We start from the raw sequence: 18391 nt of genomic DNA, 5'->3' as shown, positions 1-18391 counted from the left end.
CCGATTGGCCACAAGTCTGCAGGGGGCGGCGTTGCACCAGCAGCTCACAAGAGCTGCTGGTGCAATGCTGAATACATAGAGCGTATTGCTCTCTGCAATCAGCGATGTCTGTCAGACCTGATCTGCACTGTCGGATCAGGTCCGACAGACATTTGATAAATAGGCCTCCATATGCGTAATCCCCGTCCCAGGACTGCCTATTACTCTTAGCCTTGACAGCCTTTTACACCACTGAATCCTTTATACTCTATACCACATGGATCCTAAGAGGTTTTGGAGATTCCACTACGTACATTATTTCCACACTGACAGTGAGACACTTTGTTGCTTACAAGTGTACTCTACAGGCATAACTCCTGCCCCAAGATCTGCCATTACAAAGTTTATCTCTACCTCAGGCTCCTAAACTTGGAAATCCAAATCAATTTTGATGGACTGTGAAAAAACCATAAGAATCAGCGGTTAACAATATAACACGGAACTGAGAATTATCACAATACTAGTTAAACAGATCTCTCACAGCTCCAGATGGAATTATACAATTTCACACGTTTGTACAAACTCTAAACCGAACCAGTCGTTTGCTTTTAAGTAAGGAAATATACTTGTTGTTCCTACTATACAAGAGACTTATACTGCTATAGAACAACAGTGTTTATGAACTTTTTATTGCAACTTTTTTTGTTTTTTTTTTGCAACATTTTTTTGTTGTTGCAACATTTATATATTTGACTTATATGGTTACTTTTTTCTCACCAATAATACTTTGTCTACACTTAAACAGTCTTTCATAGATATCGTACTATGTGATTTATTTTATTATATTCTATTTATTTGTATGAAATTTTTGTTAAATTGTACTAACAGTTTGATGCCGGCATCTTTTATTATTTATTACTCTACTTATTTAAGTTCATTTTATTAAATATTTGAACGTATTTCATATTACCGAAAGTTTTTATTTATCTCTGCTTTAACATATACATTTAATTTATCATTCACACTAGTGACACATATTTTGTTGTTAACATATCTCTCTCAGATTTAATTAGCGCACTCAATCCTTTGTTCTTTCAGCTGTAGGATTTGCGCCTATCATTCTGTCATACAGCATTTATACTGCCAGGTTAGTTGTATACAAGCATGCATTTTGCTGTGTCCCTTCAAAGGGACCATCAACACCAAAATTGTTATTGTTTAAAAAGATAGATAACGCCTTTACTACCCATTCCCCAGCTTTGCACAACCAACATTGTTATATTAAAATACTTTAAACCTCTAAATTTCTGCCTGTTTCTAAGCCACTACGGACAGCCTCTTATCACATGCTTTTTTATTAGCTTTTCACAACAGGGGAGTGCTAGTTCATGTGAGCCATATAGATAACATTGTGCTAATACCCGTGGGTTGTGGCAGACACTGCACTATGTGGATAAAATGCAAGTCAATACATAATAAATAAAAAGTCATGTGATCATGGGTCTGCCAGAAGAGGATTAGATACAAGGTAATCACAGAGGAATAAAGTATATTAATATAACCATGTTGGATGGGCAAGACTGGAGAATGGGTAATAAAGGGATTATCTATCTTTTTAAACAATAACATTTTTTGAGTTGACTGTCCCTTTAATCCTCCTGTCATCACCCATGAAATCTACAAATTTACATAATTAGTGACTGCAGTAGCTAGAGGGGCTTCATTAGCTTGTGACACATCAGAGGAAAGGAAAGGGAGTTTAGGAATACTGACAGCTATGATTATAAACATTGTATGTAAGACGTTCTCTTTTATTTCTTTATCTTTTAAAATATATTCTGTAAATGTGTTGCTTTTAATGTTCCATTTTAATGTCACCAATTTCAAATGTCCACCCTCACAAGAAATCATATTTTAGTATAAGGAAGGCTTTGAGCTGATTATTTTTTTTTAACCCATTTCCCATTTTATCTTGAGGTATAATTACTGCCCACATTTTTATAGCTTCACCCTCACATCATTTCTGCAGTTTCTTATAGGTTTAAAATGACCAACATTATATCACTAACTGCAAGATTAGCTCTGGGCCTAGTAAACCTTTTTTCTATTAGTGTTTATGTTCCTCACGGAGAAACACAAATCTGTAGCACTCTCCAACCCAAAGGCCATATCTGAAATCCTTCATTGAGATTTATTCATCTACTAATAATGCAACGTGGCTCTAAATATTTTTGAGTCCTTAGGGAATTCCTATATAATCTGCATTATGCAGTTTCTGCAAAGGCATTCTTCAAAGACATTGAGGAATTGGTATCTCTGCAAAGACCTCATGGGCTTGGCACACAATAAAATGTAGCTTCTGATCAGGAGTCGGATTAAAATCTCTATCCCCATATCTCCCAATAACAGCTGTGAACAGGGATGGTTTCGCCAATAAGTTTTTCTCTTGTGCTATTAATGAGATTCAGCTCATCCTTTTTTTTATAATCTCTTATCTTGTTTCTCTGAGAAAATGCAGCCTTAGTTAAATAGGAAGGAAAGTCACAAACAATAGAACAGCCTTTTGTGTTTGCTGTTATGAAGCAAGTTTAATGTAGAGGTAAAAGACTGGATTTTATAGCATATATGATAATGTGGGATGTCCACTCTACTTTTTCTCTGCTTATTTCAAATCCTTAGATACTATTTTACGGTAACATTTCTATAATTCCACTGTGAAATCATTCTTTCCTTTGTTGATTTATTTTGCCCCTTTGATCTGATCCCTAAACTTGAGAACAGTATACAGCGATAGATTGTGCTCCAGTTGTAAATCTTACTGATATTTTCCCTATAAAATGTTTGTGAAGATTTTTGTAGATAAAAATGTAAGTAGAAGTGTTTTAATGCAATACACATTTCTAGCAAAGAACTAGAGAAGTTCATAAATCTATAAAGTATGATATGTGTCATCTACAGAACTGACTGGCCTAGGCACTAAGTATTTCTTTGTCATGTGTGACAACATACACTGTTGTGTGACATTGAATAACGGGTGCACATATTTCAAGCTTATTTGACAATATTTGGTTTTGAATAGTGCTGAAGCTAATTTGTCCACTGTGATTTGAGAAACAATGTATATACTTTTATATGTGTGGAAGATAGCAGCAGTTATTTGTACGTTGTGTGCATGAAAACTGTATTGCCAAGTTCTTTATAAGGCCTAGTAGGAGATGCCTATAGGAACATTCCCTTAAAGGGACAGTCAACACCAGAATTTTTGTTGTTTTAAAAGATAGATAATCCCTTAAATACCCATTCCCCAGTTTTGCCTAACCAACACAGTTATAATAATACACATTTTACCTCTGTAATTACTTGGTATCTAAGCCTCTGCAGACTGCCCCCTTATTTCAGTTCTTTTGACAGACTTGCATTTTAGCCAATCAGTGCTGACTCCACTGTAAATTCACGTGCATGAGCTCAATGTTATCTATATGAAACACATGAACTAATGCCCCCTAGTGGTGAAAAACTGTCAAAATGCATTTAGATTAGAGGCGGCCTTCAAGGTCTAAGAAATTAGCATATGAACCTCCTGGGTTTAGCTTTCAACTAAGAATACCAAGAGAACAAAGCAAAATTGGTGACAAAAGTAAATTGGTAAGTCGTTTAAAATTACTTGCCCTGCTCCTTGTCTGGCTATTTAAATGATGCAACTTAATATATTTTTTACTGTTTTGTAAATTTGACTGCTCATTAATGGTAGCTACATACCCTTTTTTTCTTAAAGTGACCACTTGGCAAAAGAAAGGAAAAAGAGACTTGAGGTTTCATGGAGAACTTCCAAAGTGTAATTAAAGCCTAAATACAATAATACAACATACATTTAGAATAAATTATGAAAAGTACATACAATGTATATGTCAAATATCAAAAGGGAATAATGCTCCAATAATATCAGCTTGATGTGGCTAAAAAGAGTCCAGTCCATGATCCATTGATCCAGAAAATTCACTCATTAAGCTCCACGATTTGCAGAAGGAAAAAGTTGTGAATTTGTTCTTTATAAGCCATACATTTTTGTATTTATTTATAGTTTGGATACTTTGGACTGGATATGTATTTGAGTGACTTACAGATAAAGTAAATTGAAGGAGATTTTGGAGGGTGGTTCTTTGATTTGCATACCCTTCTAATTTGCCAATAAATACCTACCCAATAGACATCCATGGAGGTTTCATGGAGGTTTCTGATAAGCAGAAGGGTAGTCTTTTAGAACCCATATCTTTCCATATAAAGCACACAAAGGGTCATCATGAGACCAATTTGTAAATAAATGAGTTTCTTCTTGATCATATATCTCTCATTTTTATGTGATTGCCATAAAAATGCCAAACATCTGCCATATGTATTTATTGTACCACAGGATAGGGGCTTTAAAGGAATTCCTATACACTAAAGATACCAAGAACCACATACACAAAACACAGCTTATATGAAAGGGGATTTGCCATGCTATGTCCTGTTATCAACAGGGTACTATCCACATGTGCTGGGGTAGTGTGTCTACAATTACTTCCTAATGTATGGGCTCATTCCTGGAAAGCAGCTACGACTATGTCACCCGCCGAAACGCGTCAGCCTTTGCTTTAGATTCTGACTTCATGTTGAAATTTGTATTTAGTCTGTGCCACAGGCTTTATTTTAAAATGTCCTAATAAATATGACTTTTTAAATTTCACTCCCGGCTGGTGCTCCTTATTCCGTTTGAATTGTGTCATTCCTGGAAAGACATAATATTCTGGTTTGATAGGATTGTCATACCTCTCTGGATAGCAGGATATAGCCATAGTGAGTGACTTTTAGGCTGTTTTTTGCCCTAAAAGAAACTATAAAACTCCCATCCAAGAGTAGAGGTTCCTCTTTCAAAAGTGGAGTTACAAGCTCAGTTGGCTATTATTTGATCACCATAGTAACAATATTTACCTGGCACTATTTACATATGAAGCAAAATAATGTGTGGCAACATAAACCCGCTCATGCTCTGAAAATACAATATGAGGCTGCCTATTTTAAAGAGATGCTAGGTTATTAATACCTAGGTGACAAATACTTCACAGGATTGGCCCTATTATGAGGAGTCTAAAGGATTTACGATCACCTACTCATCATAGTAATATATCACAGGACCACTCATTTGAAACAGGAATGCCCTGACACGCACCTTCCATACCCTTATAGTTGCCAAGTGTTCATCATAATAATAAAAAAAAATCACCTAGCAACAACTTCTAGCCTTATTTTGTTCCCTGTTTCTCTGTGCAAATATACATTTACAGGTGAAAACTCACTGACTGTCAAAATATGTGACAATTTGTGAAAATATATATAGGATGTCTTTTTCTCTCTATAATAACAGCTTTTGTTTGAGGTACATGGTGATAGAAGTGGTCTGTTGTTAAAGTGATAGGAAACTAAGTGAAGTTAAATATGAAATACTTGTTTATAAAAAGTTATATCTGTATCTTTACTTTATAGTAAAATCATGCCTGAAAGGGTTAAAAGGGTACCATAGTTAATTATACTCAAGAATCAAGCCCTGCCTTTCATGTATTAATACATACGTCGCCCCCTGAAAAAAACATTCTTCAAAGTGGGCTGGCAGTGGTGGGGGTGAGTATCAGGGGTGGAACTACCATTGGTGCAGCAGGTGCAGTGGTACCAGGGCCCAAGTGCTGAGGGGGCCCATAGTAGCCAATCTATACATAGGTGTGTGAAGAATGTGTACAATCCTAATGCAGGGGAGCCCATTATTAGTGCAGGTTACAGGTCCATCGATTCTCCATAATTATTATACAGAGTAGCATATATATTATTACTATTATTTACTACTGAGTTCCCTTTTAGGGGACCCAAAAAATATTCGCACCAGGGCCCTCTGTTGAGTAGGTCCGCTACTGGTGAGTATAATAAACTATGGATTTTTAAAAAAAAAAAACAACAACAAGGATTTCATATTTAACTTCACTATAGACTTAGTTTACCATCACTTTAAGATCTAAAGGTCAAAACCCTACTATATTGCACTATAGCATACATCAGAGGTTTTACAATGCTTTGCTGCATTACTTGCATATTTGTAAAGCAATAAACCAGCATCATAACATCTTTAGTTTAAACTTCCAGGGCCACATTTACTTATCTGTGCATGTTTTTTTATTTAAAGGGCCAAGGGCTGGTTGTTAAAGGGACATGAAACCAAATATTGTTTCTTTTGTGATTCAGAGACATGCAGTTATATAAAAAAAAACAACTTTCCAAATTACTTTCTATTATCAAATTTACTTGTTGAAGAGAAACCTAGGTAGGTGGCATACGCATGTCTGAAGAACAACATGGCAGGAAAAAGTGCTGCCATCTAGTGCTCTTGTGAATGTATAACATTATTGCAAAACTGCTGCCGTATAGTGCTGCAGACACGTGCACACTCCTGAGCTCTACATTCCAACCAAGGATACCAAAAGAACAAAATAAATGAGATAATAGAAGTAAACACAAAAGTTTTTTTAAAATGTTATACTCTAGCTGAATCATGAAAGAAAAGGTTTGGATTTCATGTTCTTTTAAAGCAAAGGGCAGATGACCTTGGGCTGGTCCAAGACAGTAATTTATATAAATCCACTTTGACGTATGTGCCAAGCTACTAATAACCATACAGAGCATACCAACTGATATAATCTATTTCAGGGGATAGGTTAAAGTAATATACTGTGGGTGTAATATTAGATAACAGAGATGTTTGTGTTGTCTGTCATGCTGCTTCTATACAGGTGGCCCTCGGTTTGCAACGGTTCAATTTGCACCGTTTCAGAATAACAACCTTTTTTCTCAGCCATGTGACTGCTATTGAAAAGCATTGAGAAGTAGTGCATAGATTAAAATAGCCAGTAGGTGGAGCTGTCCGCTTGTGTTGCAGCAAAGATATGCAAGCCAAGCAAGCTGAAATTAATCAGTTTAACCAGACCTGAGCTATCAAGCAACTTGCAAAGGAACAAGATCTTCCTGTCTATAAATCAGTCCAGATTGAAATGCATAGAAAGAACTGTTTGCAGAAAAATGCAAGTAAAGTCTGTGTTGTGTGATTATTTTATTAGGTTTATAATGCTGTTTAGTAAATGATTTTTTTCATTTAACTTAGTTTAAATATATATTCTGTGTTATGTGGTTTTTTTTATTAGGTTTATAATGCTGTTTAGCATTTAAAGTCTATTTCAAAGCTTTAAAAATAATGTATTAGGTGTTACTTATGCCAATTTTGAGAGGGGCCTGGAACCTAACTCCCTCACTACCCATTGACTTACATTATAAACTGGGTTTCAATTTACAACGGTTTCAAATTACAACCATTCCTTCTGGAACCTAACTCCGGCGTAAACTGAGGGCTACCTGTATTGTATTCCTCACTTTAAATATCTTAATATATGGTTTTGTTCACAGGTGAGTGCATCTCTTTCTTATTGGGCAAAAGTGCAAGTGACCTCATGGATTGGTCGACCTAATGATGATGCTGCAATAATACAGAACCTTTACCCACTATACCTATAGGAAAGTAGCTACAGTAATGGACAAAGCCCATAATCATGAAAATCTACATCTGAGATTATATGTAATGCAGAGGGAATTATCTAGTATTTCAGGGCTGGACTGGCCATTCGGATGTGATTAGGATCTTTCTTCACAGTTATTTGTACAGTTGAGCTTAAATAAATTGTGCCTTGGGTTGACCCTGTCCTATAAAACAAGATAAAAAGCTAAGCTCATAATGTGCATATTTGGTCAATTTGTTTCTGTTGCAATATTTCCCTTACAGGATTTTATTCTCATATTGGATTTGTTATATTACAAAACTAAGTGATCGCTTTTAAAGCCCTAATTATATGACTAAGTCTGAAATAGCAATCACTGTACACTTGAAGGAGTTAAAAGTAAATGCTTTTGGTAGCCAAAGGGCAAGTGAAGCGGGCAAAATTTATGAGTCTGTGCCCAGCTGACACCCTCATCAATAAAGCTGACAGCATCTCTGTCACGGGAACTGGAAGTCACAGCTCTAGTAATGAAGGACTGCAGGCTACAGGCTGTTTGTGAACTCAGGCGTCTAATGCTTCACACAGTTGCAATGATTGAAAACCGAAAAGTCCCGTTCAACTCAACAAATATTAGTCTTAAAGTATGTAGGGCAAGCAAGACATTACTACAAAGCAGAACGATTTACCTGCACTACTTGAATCTTATCATACATGCCCTGACAGCTCATCCTTATGATTGTTACAGTCATTCATTATATTCACCCATACAACATATATACAAAGTCAATGCCTAAATTTGCACTACTCTGTAATACATTTTTTCACATTTTCTATCAACCTAAAAAAAACCTTTCTTTCTCATAAATCTACAAGCCATGTATGCTTTACTATCACTTATTTCCAAAAATTTCTATTAAAGCTATATTAAAGTCATTTTTAGATGTTCATGCACATTTAAAATTGCTCTTTTGTCAGCAAAATGTGCATTGTTTTGCAGTTCGGGTACATATTCCTTAAAAAGCTCCTTGAGCAGTTTTCACTTGTCTCATTTGCCAAATAAGGATAGATGTATTAATGAGCTCCTGAACTGATAAAGCAGATTTTCATTAAAGGGACATTAAACACTAAATAAAAGCTAGATAGAATGACATATAAATAGAGAATATACTGACAAATAATATATATACATATATATATAATATTAGGTTTTTTTAAACATTGAAAAGATGTGTCCATAAAGCCAAGAGGCGCCATCATGTTGTAATTTAGGTTTCCTTCTCTGCTGAGGCTAATAAGGGAAAGCTAAAAATGGGAGTATTCAACCAATGACTGTGTGGAAAACAGCAGAGTTAAAGGGACATAATGCTCATATGCTAAATCACTTGAAAGTGATGCAGTATAACTGTAAAAAGCTGACAGGAAAATATCACCTGAACATTTCTATGTTAAAAAGGAATATATTTTACCTCACATTTTCCTCAGCTCACCAGAGTAAGTGCTGTTTAAACAGTTATACTTCAGCTGCTGTCCATCTGCAGGTTAAAAAAAGAAGGAAGAAATGAACAGCAGCCAATGAACTGTTTTACTTTGATCTCATGAGATTTCACTTAAATCTCATGAGATTTCATAGTAAACTTCCTTAAACTGAATAGGGAAATAACATGAGAGTGCATGAGGCACGCTCCCTTGCAAGTCCTGGGACAGGAATACTGATTGACTGCTTAACCCATTGAGGACAAGACCATCTTTCAATTGTCTTACCCAAATATTTTCTTTTGTGATTCAGATAGAGCATGCAATTGTAAGCAACTTTCTAATTTACTCCTATTATCAAATGTTCTTCATTCTCTTGGCATCACAACAATACCTTGAAAGCGGCTGAAAGCGATCATGATTGCTTCCAGCCGCTTTAAACCCCTAACGACGTACAGGGCACATTGTTGGTCTTTAACAACCAGTTTGTGTATGACATACCCTGTACGACGTGTGTCGTTAGGGGTTAAAGTCCTTTACAATTTGATGTGAATACTTAGGACATTTTTGAGGTAAAATATCTTTCTTTTCTTTACATAGAGATGTTCATGTGATATTTTCTAGTCAGCTTTTTACAGCTATGCTGCATCACTTTCAAATGTTTCAACATTTGGGTATCAAGTCCCTTTAAGTCTGGAGTCAACACTTCCACTTCTAATGTGAATTAGAAAGTCCACAATTGCAGGAAAAGGGAGCAAAATAAAAAATGAAATTATATTGTTATTATTATTATTTTAATACACATAATTATGCATCTTTACAGTTCAGTCTCAATGTTTTAAATGTTTTAAGCCTCTACTGTCATCACAATAATAAAGGAGACATTGCAATGATGGAAAATGTTGTAGTAAAGAAGAAATAAATTCAATAGTTAAACCTCAAATAAATATTGTTTTGTGTGACAAGTTGTTTCTTATGACCTTGATTCAGAGATTTTAGATTGTGTCATTTCATCACTTTCTGAAGATAGAATAATTCTACCCAAACATCTTTTAATGTAAAGATCACACACATCCTTAAAGTAAACTGTAATTTTAATCAAAATCCCTTTTCAGTTATCTGCTGTTTTACATGTAGTACTCTGACTAATCAGTTTAATACAGTTTCTCTAAATGTTGTCATTATGAACTTTTTGAATGCACCTGTAAAAGGTACTAAAGATTTTAAACTACTTCTTGGGTCTCACAAATGAGTCACTACAATGACAGTGTCCAGGTACCTCACTACGTTGAGGTTAGGGTTCTCTTGAGTAAGGGGGTTCCTTGAGTTATGATATTACAACACTTAAAATAGTAACATAAATGCTGCAGGGGCCACTCACTACCACATTTTAAATGTTAACATTCAGTTGTAATTTTCATGAAAATTATCTGCAGGTTCATCTAACTTTCAAGGTTACTTACTGGTGACATCTCTTGCACAGCACATTGGAAAGTGAAGTCATTCATGGTTATCCACTTCCTGTTGGTTTTGGTTCCCCCATTTGTTGTTCTTAATGCTAGTGAGGTTTTGTTTTTTCCTGGTTGTCCTGTAAAATATGCCACCTGTGACCCTGTACTTTACTGTCTATATAAGCTTAATAAACAAGAGGGTATTAGTTAGTCACAATTTAGAGAGCAGATTGTCAATGCACATGTTGCTGTTTTAAATATTGCCTTTAATTTTCTGAAAACCTGATAGCAAATATTGAAGGGTACAGACAACAGGCAACGGAGGTGAGGATAATTAGCCCCCCAGGTAGCTTATTAATAAACAATATACATGCTTCACTGTATAATGATATACAGTATATATATATATATATATATATATATATCTCAATATAGGTGATGAAGCGCACTCCCACTGGCTCAAGGAACAAATACCAGGGTGCAAAATGTTCACAATAAACACAGTCCAGCAATTGCCCTCTCTGGATTTATATCACAGCAACCTTTTATTGTGTAACGTTTCGGAGCATTCACTCCTTCCTCAGACGCACAGACACACACAGTCACAGTATATGATATATATACATATATATATATATTGTTATAGACAATATGATATATAGACAGTATATATATATATATATATATATATATATGTATATATATATATATATATATACAGTATGTATATATATATATATATATACAGTATGTGTATATATATATATATATATATATATATATATATATATATATAGTAGCAAAAAGAGTGCACTCGCCAGGACTTTTAACACAGTTTAATCTTCAAATGTGGACGTTTTTGGGGAGTTTAACCCCTTCCTCAGACATACAAAAGAGACAGTGGCATCTACTTATCAAGCCGTCAACTTACTTGCATTCGACGGCACCAATACGCTCACCTAAGATCGCCTAACATCGCTGCCGCGGACCTGAATACGTTCTCCAAAGTTACCAAAAAAGCTGTCAAAAAGCCGCGCACCAAGTATGGGGCGATGAGCAGCGGACTGTTGTTAACTAACTTTTTCACAGCTTTATTGGTATACTGTCACTAAACACCCACACTATACTATATTATTTACCCCCTATACCGCCACTCCCGGAGCCCACCGCAACTCTAATAAATGTATTAACCCCTAAACCGCCGCTCACGGACCCCGCCGCAAATAAATAAAGTGTTTAACCCCAAAACTGCCGCTCCCGGAGCCCACCGCCCCCTGATAGGAACAGCCAATAGAATGCGAGCTCAATCCTATTGGCTGATTGGATCAGCCAATAGGATTGAACTTAAATCCTATTGGCTGATTGCATCAGCCAATAGAATTTTTTCTACCTTAATTCTGATTGGCTGATAGAATTCTATTACCCAATCGGAATCTAAGGGACGCCATCTTGGATGACGTCACTTAAAGGTACCTTCATTCAACAAGAAGACGTCGTTTGAAGAGGACATCGGATCCACATCGGATGTCTTGAAGATGGAGCCGCTCCGCGCTGGATGGATGAAGATAGAAGATGCCGTCTGGATGAAGACTTCTGCCCGTCTGGAGGACTACTTCTGACAGATTCGTTGAGAACTTCAGCCCGGTTGGGTGAAGACTTCTCACGGTAAGGTGATCTTCAAGGGGTTAGTGTTAGTTTTTTTTAAGGGGGGATTGGGTGGGTTTTAGAGTAGTGTTGGTTGTGTGGGTGGTGGGTTTTAATGTTGGGGGGGATTTGTAAATTATTTTACAGGTAAAAGAGCTGATTACTTTGGGGCAATGCCGTGCAAAAGGGCCTTTTATGGGCTATTTGTAATTTAGTGTAGGGTAGGGCTTTAAATTATTTTGGGGGGGCTTTTTTATTTTCTTAGGGGGATTAGATTAGGTGTAATTAGTTTAAAAATCTTGTAATTTGTTTATTATTTTCTGTAATTTAGTTGTTTTTTTGTACTTTAGATAATTTTATTTAAAGGGACATTAAACCCAAAGATTTTCTTTCATGATTCAGATAGAGAATACCATTTTAAATAACATTCCAATTTACTTCTATTATCTAATTTGCTTCATTCTTTAGATATCCTTTCTTAAAAAAATAGTAATGCACACGGATTAGCCAATCACATGAGGCATCTATGTGCAGACACCAATCAGAAGCTACCAAGCATATCTAGATATGCTTTTCAGGAAAGGATTACAAGAGAATGAAGCAAATTAGATAATAGAAGTAAATTAGAAAGTTGTTTAAAATGGTATTCTCTATCTGAATCATGAAAGAAAAATGTGGGGTTTAATGTCCCTTTAATTATATTTAATGTAGGGAATTAATTTAATGATAGTGTAGTGTTAGGTGTAATTGTAACTTAGATTAGGTTTTATTTTACAGGTATTTATTTTAACTAGGAAGTTATTAAATAGTTAATAACTATTTAATAACTATTCTATCTAGTTAAAATAAATACAAACTTGCCCGTAAAATAAAAATAAACCCTAGGCTAGCTACAATGTAACTATTAGTTATATTGTAGCTATCTTAGGGTTTATTTTCTAGGTAAGTATTTAGTTTTAAATAGGAATAATTTATTTAATGATAGGAATATTTATTTAGATTTATTTAAATTATATTTAAGTTAGGGGATGTTAGGGTTAGACTTAGGTTTAGGGGTTAAACAATTTAATACAGTGGCGGCGGTGTAGGGGGTGGCAGATTAGGGGTTAATAAGTATAATGTAGGTGGCGGCAGTGGCGGGTGGCACATTAGGGGTTAATAAGTATAATGTAGGTGGCGGCGGTGTAGGGGGGTAGATTAGGGGTTAATAAGTATAATGTAGGTGGCTGCAGTTTCGGGGGTGGCAGATTAGGGGTTAATAAGTATAATGTAGGTGGCGGCGGTGTAGGGGGCAGATTAGGGGTTAATAAGTATAATGTAGGTGGCGGCGGTGTCGGGCGGCAGATTAGGGGTTAATAAGTATAATGTAGGTGGCAGCGGTGTAGGGGAGGCAGATTAGGGGTTAATAAGTATAATGTAGGTCGCGGCGGTGGCGGGGTGGCAGATTAGGGATTAATAAGTATAATGTAGGTGGCGGCGGTGTCGGGGTAGCAAATTAGGGGTTAATAAGTATAATGTAGGTGGCGGCAGTGTAGGGGCGGCAGATTAGGGGTGTTTAGACTCGGGGTACATGTTAGGGTATTAGGTGTAAACATTACCATTGGAAACATGAGCTTTCGCTGCTTTCAGACTCCCATTGATTCCTATATGGTATCCGACGCCTCCAGGGCGGTGGATTGAAAACCAGGTAAGCTGGGCCGGAATAGTGGCGAGCGTACCTGGTAGGAATTTGTTAACTAGCAAAAGTAGTCAGATAGTGCCAAACTTGCATTCGGAACATCTGTAATGATGTAAGCATCGATCTGTGTCGGACTTTGCCCGGCGGATTGTATGTTACGTCACAAAATTCTACTTTTGTCGGTATGTAGGTTTTGATAACAAGGGGAATCAGGCTCGCCACAAATACACTGCAGAATTCCAGCGTATTTACAGTTGACGGCTTGATAAATAGATGCCAGTGAGTCACAACTCTATATATAACTAGCTGTCATGGCCCCCCCAGAACTTGGGCCCAGTTGTGACTCCAGCTGCTGCACTAATAGTAGTTCCGCCCCTGCTAGTGGCTCTTGCAGCGGATAACAGCAGAACTTAATAGTTCTGAAGCTTGAATGCTTTGGAGTGGAAGGGAAAAGCTGATTGAAGTTAAAAGATCTAGCAGAAGAGGGTTACTTGTGGCAAATAGTTTGGAGTTGGTGGTTTTATAAATTTAGGATAAATGCATGGATATGTATTTTGGAAAGGGAGACAGTTTAATGCTGGACCAACAACAAAAGTTAACCTTTGTGGTACTTTATTATAGTGATGGGCGATACAGGAGGGTTAATGGCTGCCTGTTAAATAGAGGGCTAATTATAACCCCCTCACTGTGATTTTTACTAGCAATTTGATGGTTGATTATAATTATTAAGTTTTCCTGAATTATGCTATTCTGGTTTAATGAGCACCACACAGCAACATCCAGATGTTCAAAAAAATTATGATCCTATCAATAGGATGCTTAAGGAATTGTTAAATTATGTGGCTGCTGGATTAGACTACGGTTCTTACAAAATTGACTGATTTTATTTTAAGTCTATTAAATGCTTATCAGCTTGACATAACTGAAATACCTATTTTAGGGCATTGATAGGAAATTATTTTCTTTAATTTCCTATTGCAGAAATGTTCTGTGCAGTGCATGCAAAGGAACATAGACTTGCTAAGAATTCTCTATTCTACTATATTACTGACAATAACAGAAGAAAAGCCAAGGTTTTTCATTTCTGCATAACTCTGTAGTTGTGGAATTCCAATTTTTTTATCTTAAGACTCCTGCTAAAAAATGCATACAATAGAATATTTTTTGCGGCTTTAACTGTTGAGACCATGTTTTCTGATGGCCATTATCTGTTATATTTTTTTCTATGCTCTATTGTTCATTTCATATTCTTGAATCAGCAGGAAACTCAAAGTCTCTACAGCAGGAATTAAGTTTGCCTTGTGAGTCTGCTTGGTATTTTCACTATGTTCCTATAATGAATGGTCATAGTAAAAGTAAATGAAAACAAATTTAGTAGAAATCATCTTCAATATGGCATTTTTTCATAGTTTTGTACCATTGATCTCTCCCAGTGTGCTTGATAGCTGATACTGATGAGATTGTGCTCTTGGAAAGCTTTTGTCTACAATTTTTTCTTCCACGCTCTGCTGTAACTTTCTCTTTTTGGAAACAAAATGTTTCACTTGAGACCCAGTAGGACATTTCCCAGCAGTAACTGGTTGAGGAGGTTGGTAACCTGTCTCTTGTGGGTCAAGCGGAACCTTGGAGAGGAGTATGCAAATGGATGGGAGATATTTTTGAACAGTCAGTGATGGGGCTGGGCTCTGGACCTTTGGACCCTTCTGTTCCCACACCTCATGCAAAGTCTTATACTGCACCTTAGTGACCTGGTGCAAACCTACTACTTGTCTCTTTAGGATTTCTACACAAGTCACAGCTTTAGTCACTGCACGACCATGAGCACTGAAGATAATCTGCCCTGCTGCTTCTGACTCCATATAGCCCAAAGCGTAAGTAATGAGATTGCGTATCTTGCTGCCCTCTTTCACCCTCATCTGTACCACATCTGGGCAAATGTTCTTGAAAGGCAAAGACTTCCCATTATCTTCATCTAAGATCCGAACGCGCTGGAAATTTTCCATCCTGGTCTGGCTGAGAGGAAAATAACTTAACCAATTCTGCAAGAGAGGTTAGAGAGATGCTGCTCTTAGGTAGAAAGTCTTATTGTGGTGACTAAAACATTTAATCAGCTGTTTTGAAGTATGACAAAAATATTAATAATATTTTATTAACAACAATACAGTATAAAGGTATTTTACAAGCCCTGAATGCAGTTTTAAGGATACATCCTTTTAATTTATTCAAGTGGGTACTCAGTGATTACAACAGCAAACCACAACTTCTTTTTCTTAGGAACCCTCTTGGCATGATTGTGACTTTCCTCTCTGCTTTATTGTGTTCATGGCTGTGACACCTCATGTATATCTTTTTTTAAATACATATCAATATAATTAACTTTCAACTACAAGAATGGGTTAAACACATAGATAAAGTCACACACCCTAGGCATTCTCATGTTTTTTCTGAGCAAGACCCAGCCAGTGATTGGTGGGTACATATCTATGCCTCTCCTGATTGTAATGGATTTTTTAAATTTTACACTTCTATGACCCTTGTAATCAAATGATAAAATAAGTGTAAAATACTGTAAATTATGGAGTGCATATGGGCAAAAATAAACTATTTCTTTCATTACAAATGTTAATAGTAAGTAAGAGTATGTTTAAAGGAAGACACTTGGAGCATTTTTTCCAAAATGACAATGATCTTTTAAAAACTGCTTGATTACATTTGAACTTTAATGCATTTAAATTCATTTTGTAAATATATTTATTTAATTTTATATAATTTTTTTGTGAATAACCACGAGAGTGCAAATGTTGTGGCAGATAGATGCAAGAACTGACTGGTAGCAATTCAAAAGCAAAATATGTAAATTAGAGGTTAAAGGGACACTGAACCCAAATTTTTTCTTACGTGATCCAGATAGAGCATGCAATTTTAAGCAACTTTCTAATTTACTCCTATTATCAAATTTTCTTTATTCTCTTGGTATCTTTATTTGAAAAGCAAGAATGTAAGTTTAGAAGCCGGCCCATTTTTGGTGAACAACCTGGGTTGTTCTTGCTGATTGGTGGATAAATTCACCCAGCAATAAACAAGTGCTGTCCGTGGTCTGAACCAAAAATTGTCTGGCTCCTTAGCTTAGATGCCTTCTTTTTCAAATAAAGATAGCAAGAGAACAAAGAAAAATTGATAATAGGAGTAAATTAGAAAGTTGCTTAAAATGGCATGCTCTGTCTGAATCACAAAAGAAAAAAAAAATTGGTTTCAGTGTCCCTTTAATGTGAAAGATAAAAAAGGGAATGAGATGAGAAAAAAAAGGAGAAAGGAGAAAGAGGAAGCACCGTGCGGGAGAAATAATAAAAAAAAAATTAATTCCAAAATAGTGAAACAAAATAGTTAAAGTGAAAAAACAGAGAGGAGGAATTGAAAAGATTGAAATGAGGAAAAACATAATGCCAAAAATTAAAATGCAATTATGCTGGGGATAATTATAATGAGACAGAGAACATGCACAAACAGAAAAATAAGCGGAATCAGACTAAGGGGAAGGTAGAGAAAAAGAGAGAGAGGAGAGAGAGAGGAGGGAGAGAGAGGTGAGAGGGAGAGAGAGTGAAACGGTTAAAGAAAGATATAAAATGCAAAAAATAGAAATAATCAAGGAAATATTTGCAGAGATGGGGAAAACATTATTAATTAGTAAAAGCAAATAAAATGCAAGGGTTTAAAGAAGGGTTCAGATTTGCTAAAACGATTAATAAGGATGAGAACAGATAGCCACTAAACATGCTGGTGGTAAATTTCGGACTTGCGTTAGGATTTAAAGTCCCATTTTGTGGGTACAAGTGATACAGGAGATGGGTAGCTCTGTACACCCTGCAGTTCCACTAACTCTAAAGGGGAGCCTTAAAAAACTTATTAACTGGTTTGTATTGGGTATATGAATTGTAATTCTGTCATTAATAGCAATTTAAGCAATTTCCTTAGAGGTACAGTGCATGGGGTACTTAGCCCTCAAATTGTGTCCTATGGGAAATCACAGGCTGATTTTCTATTATTAGCTAAAAGTAATAGTTGTTCTCTAGTACCTGGACAGATCAGCTTGTGATCTATTAGTTGTTCTCATCAACAAAATATTGGTCTCCTCATCCATCAATGTATATTCTTCCCAACTTGGGAAACGTGGGATCGCACTCCTTGCAGATTCAGAGGTAGCACATCCCGTTGTGTTCCAGAGTTCCCCAGTACCTGCAGTGTGCACGGAGCGCTGTCACTTGTCTCTTTGTAAAAGCAAACCCCTCTGCTGCTCCCTCTCCTGCTTCTCACCGACACAGACCCTCCTCCCCTTCCTTGCACCCTTCTGCTTCTCTGCACAGAGTTGGGCAACGGGAGGGGGTGGCTGAGCGTTTACTGCAATTCACTTTACTACTGGAGGAGACTAGAGAACATTAGCCATAATTACAGCCCTAGTCTGAATGCCCATAGCTTTCCTTTATAATCATCTTGTCATCCATTTGTACTTCATGTCTTTTCTTTCAGCCTCGCTGTCTCTTATCTCATTCCATTAGCCTGCTTGTCAGCCCTTCTATCTTCCACAATGTACTTCTGTA

The 18391-nt window shown here is 36.4% G+C and overlaps 1 protein-coding gene across 1 annotated transcript; it reads right to left on the bottom strand.

The window, feature by feature from the left end:
* Window positions 1-14391: 14391 nt before the first annotated feature.
* On the bottom strand, window positions 14392-18064 carry RPP25 (ribonuclease P and MRP subunit p25). Its single transcript, XM_053719881.1, has 2 exons — window positions 17870-18064; window positions 14392-15835 (listed from the first exon to the last, which is right to left on the bottom strand). The coding sequence occupies exon 2, from the start codon at window positions 15797-15799 to the stop codon at window positions 15200-15202; it is 600 nt and encodes a 199-aa protein (XP_053575856.1). The 5' UTR covers window positions 15800-15835; window positions 17870-18064; the 3' UTR covers window positions 14392-15199.
* Window positions 18065-18391: the final 327 nt, after the last annotated feature.

Source organism: Bombina bombina, chromosome 6 (genome assembly GCF_027579735.1).
Source record: "Bombina bombina isolate aBomBom1 chromosome 6, aBomBom1.pri, whole genome shotgun sequence".
In the NCBI taxonomy this organism is placed as follows: Eukaryota; Metazoa; Chordata; class Amphibia; order Anura; family Bombinatoridae; genus Bombina; species Bombina bombina.
Note: the sequence above shows the minus strand (reverse complement) of the source record. Positions and strands in the feature narration are given on the sequence as shown.

Coding starts and splice junctions, on each gene's coding strand:
- RPP25 (XM_053719881.1), bottom strand. CDS start 15,799: ATGGAAAATTTCCAGCGCGTTCGGATCTTAGATGAAGATAATGGGAAG.